Here is an 8,819-nt window from a genome sequence, read left to right as displayed (position 1 = left end):
CTTAAGTCTCAAAAAGTCTATTTTTCAGTCTTGAAACTGCTTCTAAGCCTCTACTTGCTCAGCTAATTTCCCCAAAACTAGCTTGTGCCTTTGTATTTGTTTCAACTCAATAAATGTGCCATTGTGGCGTTATCCCCTTCAGTGCTGTAAGTTTCTTGAGTAAGAATCGCCTTACTTCGCCACAGACGCTCTATTGCCAATGTCAAAAGATTCCTTAGAAGTGGGTGTAAGTCTCATTAGAACGTGTGCAAGTTTGTACACGGGTCTAATGAGAGCACATCACGTAACACCAGCCTAAAGCATACTTGACAGATGGTTGTCCATTTCCCTCCTCCTGAACTGCATGACGAAAGGGTTCCCAGAGGGTGGATGCCGATTTTGACCCATAGGTCATAAAATGTTTAACACCACCACACCACCAGTTTTCTTGGGGCAACATCTCAACAATTTGGGCAGACCGGTGTATCCAAACTCTAGATTCCTAGATTCTTCCCAAATTACATGTGATGTTAAATGTGTATTCACATTTCTGCAGGTGTTTTGAAACTGCCACAGAGCTCCTCCAATCGGAGTCAGCATGGGTGTGTATGGTAAGGCCCCACTCCAAGTGTGGCTCCAAAGAAAAGCACCCCCTTCTGAAGCTGCTCTATACAAACCGGTCAGGGAAATCCATGAGTGTTTTACAATGAATTCAAATTGCAATTTTACATGCAGCTGAGAAACTTCAGATGGTTTGAATGATGGTTAGCAAAACTCTGCTTTATGTTGGCAATGAACAACTGAGACATGTCCTAGAATGTCATTATTCTTACTCTCAACATAAAGCCCAGTGTCATCATTTTCATGCAGTTCTTTTAATTGTGGCATGGCTTCTCCTTGTGAGAATAGTTTGATGGTTTTAGAATGTTCTTGCGGTAACATTCTTCCCTTAAATGTTGCTGTTGAATCACACTATCGTAACTATGATGAACTCAGCCAGTTCCAGGTCCAGGGGCTTGTCTATATGGCTTGTTTACCCTGATGTAGCTGTGCACATTCTCAGGCATCTGTTTGCAGTAACATCACATTTTAACCATGATAATACGCATATTCGCATCAGCGATTTACCTTGACTTTTCACTCATGTCCGAGTTTTCACTGCGTTATGGTCATGTGTCATTGGGTGTGTTAACTCACATTTTGACAGGTGGGTGGAGCTTTGAGGGCAGGTGAACATGATTGGCCGGTTTCCTTCTTTCCCATCTATCAGCTGGCTCCTTGTTTTGCACCGTTTTTAGGTTGAACGATCTGATCTGATCCTATGGAACTCTGCATAAACAAAGACGCAGAAACGCACTGCCATCCTCCTGTGCAGCTTAATTCTTCCCCGCCCCCCACTCCGGTTTTTGCTGTTATATCAATCTGCGGAGCTCCACATATAAACTATAGTATTTCACTCATCTCCATAGCATCGTATATCCCATAATGCGACAATGTGCACATGTATAATTGCACTACAAAAAATAAAATACAGGGGACAAATTGCTGTTGCTGCTGCAGTGTGACCCTCTTTTTGTTGTTTATTCGTTCAGTCGCGGAGGAGAAAGAAAGGTACGTAGCAAGGTGTTGCTTGACACTGTAGTCTGAAAGCATGTCGACACTACAAACAACTCACTTTTACACTGGCATAAACTAGCTTCCCCTGAACAATCTGAGGGCTCAGCTACACCAAGCAGATATTCCACTATGAAAGCGGTTTTTCTTCGATTCTAAGACACACTTCCCCCCCCCCCATATTTTGTTGTTTATTCGTTCAGTCGCTTCTGACTCTTCGTGACTTCATGGACCAGCCCACGCCAGAGCTTTCTGTCGGCCGTTGCCACCCCTAGCTCCCCCAAGGTCAAGTCTGTCACCTCCAGAATATCATCCATCCATCTTGCCCTTGGTCGGCCCCTCTTCCTTTTGCCTTCCACTTTCCCTAGCATCAGCCTCTTCTCCAGGATGTCCTGTCTTCTCATTATGTGGCCAAAGTACTTCAGTTTTGCCTTTAATGCCATTCCCTCAAGTGAGCAGTCTGGCTTTATTTCCTGGAGTATGGACTGGTTTGGTCTTCTTGCAGTCCACGGCACTCTCAGAATTTTCCTCCAACACCACAGTTCAAAAGCATCTATCTTCCTTTGCTCAGCTTTCCTTATGGTCCAGCTCTCGCAGCCATAGGTTACTACGGGGAATACCATTGCTTTAACTATGCGGACCTTTGTTGTCAGTGTGGTGTCTCTGCTCTTAACTATTTTATCAAGATTTGTCATTGCTCTCCTCCCAAGAAGTAAACGTCTTCTACATTCAAATCAATGAAAAATTGGGTTTATATTTAATGAGGAGCAATCCCACTGTTGTATAGACAGGGGCCCGGCTTGGAAAACAGAGGAAAAGGACAGTCCAAAGTGCCAGTCTGGTAAGGCAAGTTTCCTTTTATTTGATGCAGTTTCAGGTAGTTAATGAAAAACCCTGGAGATTGAGAAACATCTGTGGCTGTAAGCCATAAAGTTTCCTGGTCCTATAGTTACATTTTTCTTCTAGAAGGGTAGAGGGAGAAAACATCCAGGAGTTTCACACATCTAGAAAACGCACAACAGCGCAATGTCAAGATTAGTGGAGTGTGTCCCCAATTTTTCTGAAGGCAACAACAAAGAGGTACGTTTTGAATCCTTTTCTGTATAAGGAGACAGGTTTGTGACAATATAGATAAGGGCCAGTCATGAAATCTGTTTTAAAGTTAGTTTTGCCAGCTTGAGGAACTGGAGGCAAGTAAGCATTAACCCATCATTTTTGGTACATGAGAAACATTTCACAGGAGTGTTATGTATTTTATATTACATTTACGATCAAAATGGAGAGGCGGGTAAGAAATAATTTTATTATTATTATTATTATTATTATTATTATTATTATTATTATTATTTAGTACTGCAAAGGCATCTTTTCTATGTGTATCTTAAGTGTATATACAAGACATTTGGATTTTCTGTGAAATCCAAACCCTAACATTCTCAAAGTTACAAATTGAATTGTTAGAGGGCGTAGGGTGGGGGGTGGGGTGGGGAATATTCTTAAATGTAATCGTAAAAATGGTAAATGTGATGTTGGGACAAACATCAACAATTGTCTCATGGGCCATTTCTTTAGTTCATATCTCTGGGAGCTCACTTTTCTTAGTCAGTCAGTGCCCACCAGCAGTTCTTTACGACCTACTTAGATGATAACCTCTCTGACTCTTGAGGGAAAATTTCACCCACTACTGCAAAACTTTTTGCTTTGTAAAGAAAGTCTGCATGATCCCACAGGGAGGGAAGACGAAAGGGAAATAGGAATGTCTCCCCTTTCAGGCCTTAGCTAGACCAGGCTATATCCTGGGGTGAACCTTCCCGGGATCATCCCTGTGCATCCACAGGGGATCCCGGGATCAGGGAGGGATCATCCCTCCCTTGCCCAGGGAGAGAGCCCTCCCCTTTGGGCCCACTTTTCTTGCGGTCCTGGGCTGAGCCTGAGACCGTGGAACGTCTGGCCTGTTTCCACAGCTTGACCCTGCTCCGCACGATTACTCGTGCGGAGCTGGAAGGAGCGCTGCGCCCGTTGGGGTTAAGGTGGGGGGAGCAGGGAAATGACATTTTAAAAAGCACCTACCTTCAGCACACGAGCGTTCGTGCACTCGTCTCCCTTTAAAAATAAAAAAATATGGAGGGCGCGACGCCTCTCTTCCTGAGGTCGTTGCGCCTTACGTGTAAACAGGGGCGAGATCTCGCATTAATCCCAACGCGAGGTCTCCCTTCCTCTCCCCTGGAACAAAAGGTATTTATTTATTTATTTATTTATTGCACTTATATACTGCCCCCATAGCCAGGGCTCTCTGGGCGGTTTACAGAAATTCTAAAATTAAGATAAAAACGAGTACATAAAATTAAAAATTCTAAAACACAGAACATACACACATAAAGCATTAAAAACCGTTAAAAAACAACTAAACATGTGGGTGATTAAGATGTGCCGCCATATGTCTGGGGAAAGAGGAAAGTCTTAACCTGGCGCAGGAAAGATAGCAGCGTTGGTGCCAGGCGAGCCTCGTCAGGGAGATCATTCCAATAGTCTGGGGGCCACCACTGAAAAGGCCCTGTCCCTCGTTGCCACACTCCGAGCCTCTCTCGGAGTAGGCACCCGGAGGAGGACCTTAGATGTTGAACGTAGTGACCGGGTATATTCACGTCGGGAGAGGTGTTCCATCAGGTATTGTGGTCCCAAGCCGTGGAAGGCTTTATAGGTCAAAACCAGCACCTTGATGGTGCTAGGTAGGTCTAGCTAAGGCCTCACTGTTCTCAGGACTGTGCAAAAGAACAAATGGATACAAATCTGATATCAGAAATGGCAATATTAAAAAAACAAACACAGTGGGGGAATATTTAATTCTCTCAGCACGCTGCTGCTGAGCTCAAAGTGGCAATCCATCAACACAGGAACTTCAAACTTTCTAACAAGAAAAAGTTTGATTCTGAATCAGGATTTTTTTTATCGCACTATAGGTGTACACATGCACCTCAACATGCTGCCCCCTTTAAACACACACCTGCCTGATGAGGACTAGCTGGGGGGAAACAGTGATTTCAGAACTCAGGGAACAGCATTTCCCCCCTGCAGCCCAGCTGATTAGCAGGAGAAGTGAGGAGGGTCTTGCTGGCTTTGGGGGCCACACAGGGAGTAGCCAAGAGTCACAGATTGTGCATCCCTCGCGGTCAAGGAATTGTACGTCTGTATACAATTTGGTATACAGGGCTCAAACTCATCCATGGATTGCACTTTTTAATCAAATGGATATTTTCTTTGAATACTTTGAAGCCATCCAAGGGAAGGTACTTTCCTAAGTTTTTCAAGATAAAATGAACTGAGTCTGAGTTCATTTATGTTTTTCAAAAAGATTTTTAGGCTGCTTTTTAAGAGCAGAACATTTAGAATGCGGCTGCTCACAGGGCCAAGATTTCCAATGTAGATAACATGATATGAATCTCGAAGCAAATTTAAATTGAATTTAAAATGGGGAGAAAGGTCACTCACAGGCTATGCTCTGACACAGGTGATAGATGCTATTGGCAAGGCCATCTCTCAGACAGAGGGCTGCATGCTCCTGGACGTGGAGGCAGGCCCTTCCACCAATCGGACGGTTTACACCTTTGTGGGGACCCCCGAAGATGTGATTGAGGGTGCGCTGAATGCAGCCAGAACAGCTTTTCAACTCATTGACATGGCAAAACATAAAGGTAATTAGAGGGAGAGAAGTGGAAATAATGGAGAACAGGTGAGTTAAACAAGGTGTTTCGCTGGTGTAGTTTGGTCCTGGATGTGGTAGAAATTAGTTATAAAAGCCAATTTGCACCCATGAAGGCCTGGGATTTCTGAATAACGTCATTACCTCCTATCAGATTTACTTTTTAATCTTACCTGGTATCAAGACGTATTGTTCTTTCTTCTGGACTATATCCAGTAGACATTTTGGGCGAACTACGCATTATGTACAAGTATTAAAACCATAAGGAATCCTGGGCCAGATCTACACGACTGCTTTAAAGTGCTTTATAACCGTTTTGAAAACGGTATATGGAGTGTGTCCTGGGCCCCAACAGTTCTCAAGACTGTTATAAAATGCTTTAAAGCAGTCGTGTAGATCCTGCAGGTCAGACTTTTTTTCCCAATTAGAAAGGAGTTTTGAGAGGGTATGATATTGCACAAGGGTGGAGGGAGGTGCCTAGCTCTTTCCATACAAATAGCTGCTTCTCTTCGTCTCCAGGTAGCTCTCAGGACTCCTGCCCCTCAGGTTTCCAGATGTGTGTCCTTTCCGCCATGTCAACCTCCTAACCCTGCACTCCATCCCTTCAGGCACTTTTTGGAAAGGCTTTTATGGAGCCATTGCCCTCTCTCATTCATGGACATTTACAGATGTCATCTTCTGCTCATGGCCCTCACATGTTTTCTTATGACTTCTTCCATCTTTTTCGTTAATGCAGAAGCTATTAAGAAGAATAAGATAGAAGAGCTGTACAATGCCTTCTGAATGCCAACATTGGGGGCCCTGTGTCTGGAAGCACCCTCAGCCTGGCTCACTTCTGATACCAGAACTGGGTTTGGGGAAAGTGCCTGAGGCGGTAGAGTTTGGGGAGGAAATGTAGGGGAAGGTTCAGTTCTCTTCATCCACATGTCACCTTTGTTGTAAAAAATAGGCCTCATGTTCTACATGAATGTGGTGTAGCCGTTCCTACCTTCATATCTAATTTGGTCCCAAGTCATGCCTGATGTTCTGGCTGAAATTGGTATCTTCTGTGCCGAAGAAGATAAAAAATTACCAAGGATCAGAATATATCAGAGATATCCATCCTAACTGACGTTTTCAAGCACAGTCCTGAATTTGTGGTGTGTCACTATTTGTCTGGAGCCAATGACCCTGAGAACAAATATATTTTGTTTAATCAGTTACTCTCTCCAGCGTTGTCAGTGACCCTGGATATGAGCTTAGTCCTCAAAAATTGGACATAACCAGACATCTGAAAATCCAGCTTTTTCTACGTGTTATATTTTATTGACCTTAACAGCGCCTTTTCGTTCCCCCTTTCTAATTTTGCTGCACCTTCCTGAAGCCGTGCTTTCCTGTTCTAGGTGAACATCCTCGTATGGGAGCTCTGGATGTTTGCCCATTCATCCCAGTGAGGAACGTTGCTATGGAAGAATGTATTCACTCTGCTAATGTATTTGGAAAGTGTTTAGCAGAGGAACTGCATGTACCTGGTGAGCTGGTCCCAGCAAAAGAAAGAGAATGTTGAATTTGAAAGACAGCAAATGGCCACCAAGTGAATTTCATCTCCCTTCTTGTGTTCTGGTTTGCACAGGACTTTGCATTCTTATGTTTTGGCACCTACAACCCCCTCTTCTCTCTCTCTCTCTCTCTCTCTCTCTCTCTCTCTCTCTCTCTCTCTCTCTCTCACACACACACACACACACACACACACACACACACACACTGTATATAGTGAACTGTGAGGACAGGCATGTTGGTAGGGTTGAGATTGTGCCCACTGGTCCTGATCACCCTGTGTGTGAAGTGATGCCTGCACAGGCTCTGTGCGTAAGCATACCATCCATCCAGCTTGCCTGTTCAGAGCCTATGCCTGTTGGTCTGGATGTGTCTAGGCCTCCTTGTGCAGGTGTCTCCTCTAATGCATAGAAACCAGGCTAGGGCTGCCCTTGAGAACAGTCTGGAAGCTTCAGGAAAGGAAAGGAACCTCTCGTGCAAGCACTGAGTCATTACTGACTTTTGGAGGGACGCCAGCTTTCACTGACGTTTTCTTGGCAGGCCTTATAGCAGGGTGGTTTGCCGTTGCCTTCCCCGGCCGTTATTACCTTTCCCCCCCAGCTAACTGGATACTCATTTTACCGACCTCGGGAGGATGGAAGGCTGAGTCGACCCGAGCCGGCTGCCTGAAACCAGCTTCCGCTGGGATTGAACTCAGGCCGTGGGGAGAGTTTCAGCTGCAGAAACTGCTGCTTTACCGCTCTGCGCCACACGAGGCTCTTCTGGAAGCTTCAACTAGTACAGAATTCAGCTGCTTAGGTCAGGGATGGGAAACGCGCTGCTAGACTGCAGCTCCTATCATCCCTCTCTGCTGGTGAGAACTAATGGGAACTGCAGTCCAACAACATCTGGAGGGCCACATGTTCCCCACCCCTGTACTCTGTGAAGCCATATTACTTCAGTTCTGAAGGAGCTCCAATGGCTGCATGTTCACTATGAAGCCTAGTTCAAAGTGTTGGTGCTTACTGTTTATTTATTTATTTAAAACATTTATATCCCACCTTATATCATTAAAATCTCAGAGCGGCGTACAGATAAAAGCATACAGTATAAAACAATAAATATGCACAGTTAAAAACAAATTAAACCATGATCCAAGTTAAAACAATATATAATTTAAAAGCAGTAAAAGCAGTTAAAACAGTTAAAACACTGTGCCCTTACTGAATTTAACCATCAAAGGATTTGTTAAAAAGCCATGTTTTTACTTGGCATCGAAATGAAATCAGCGTAGGCGCCAATCGGGCCTCCAAGGGGAGGGCATTCCACAGTCTGGGTGCCACAACAGAAAAGGCCCTCTCCCTTGTCCCATCATAGTGTACATGTTGCTTTGGTGGGATGCGGAGAAGGGCTCCTCCAACAGACCTCAAGGCTCGGGCAGGCTAAAGCCCTAAACAGCTCAGGGCGCAAACATTTCAACCCATGCATTAATATAATCGGATAAACACCTTCTGTGTATGCTTTCAAAAGAGAAGGCCTTTTCTATATTAATCTCCCATAGGAAATACATCTGGGGCCAAATGTGTACTCTTTTTAGATTAAATCTTTTTGTTTGCACAGGCATTATAAGACAATGTAAGAAAAATTTAGATTTTAAAATTCAGATTAGTAACTTTTTATCTGATTGAACTAGTTTTATGTCTCTTGACTTTATTGATGTTCAGATTTTAAGTTGTTCACATTGGGCAGTACCCACGTGAGCCGTTCCGCAAGTGGGGCCCACGGCCGATCCTATTCCCCAAGTGGCACTCACCACTTGTGCCACGAGAATTTAGTGCTCCCTTTAGGGAACCCCAGAATGAGTGGAAACACCTGTGTGAGCTCTGTGGACCTGTCCCGTTCCAGGCGTTAGTGTTTCTGCTTGTTTCCAGTTCCTAGAAGAAGCGATAAATCCCTACTGTGCAAGTTGCAGCCCAGAATCAGCAGTGGCCCTGCTTGTACAAAGGCCTTA

General features: G+C 44.4%; 1 protein-coding gene across 4 annotated transcripts in view; it reads left to right on the top strand.

The window, feature by feature from the left end:
• The first annotated feature begins 2,530 nt into the window (after positions 1 to 2,530).
• FTCD (formimidoyltransferase cyclodeaminase) overlaps positions 2,531 to 8,819 on the top strand; it is a 29,142-nt gene continuing 22,853 nt past the window's right edge. The window contains exons 1-3 of one of the 4 annotated variants that reach the window (XM_063116065.1): positions 2,532 to 2,673; positions 5,102 to 5,285; positions 6,676 to 6,804. In XM_063116065.1, the coding sequence (XP_062972135.1) occupies positions 2,620 to 2,673; positions 5,102 to 5,285; positions 6,676 to 6,804 (367 nt within the window). In that variant the 5' untranslated portion in view covers positions 2,532 to 2,619. Of the gene's footprint in view, positions 2,674 to 5,101; positions 5,286 to 6,656; positions 6,805 to 8,819 lie in introns of those variants that run through there. The other 3 variants (XM_063116066.1, XM_063116067.1, XM_063116069.1) reach the window with 3 other exon arrangements.

This window comes from Elgaria multicarinata, chromosome 2 (genome assembly GCF_023053635.1).
Source record: "Elgaria multicarinata webbii isolate HBS135686 ecotype San Diego chromosome 2, rElgMul1.1.pri, whole genome shotgun sequence".
Lineage (NCBI taxonomy): Eukaryota > Metazoa > Chordata > Lepidosauria > Squamata > Anguidae > Elgaria > Elgaria multicarinata.
This window is presented reverse-complemented; position numbering and strand designations above follow the sequence as displayed.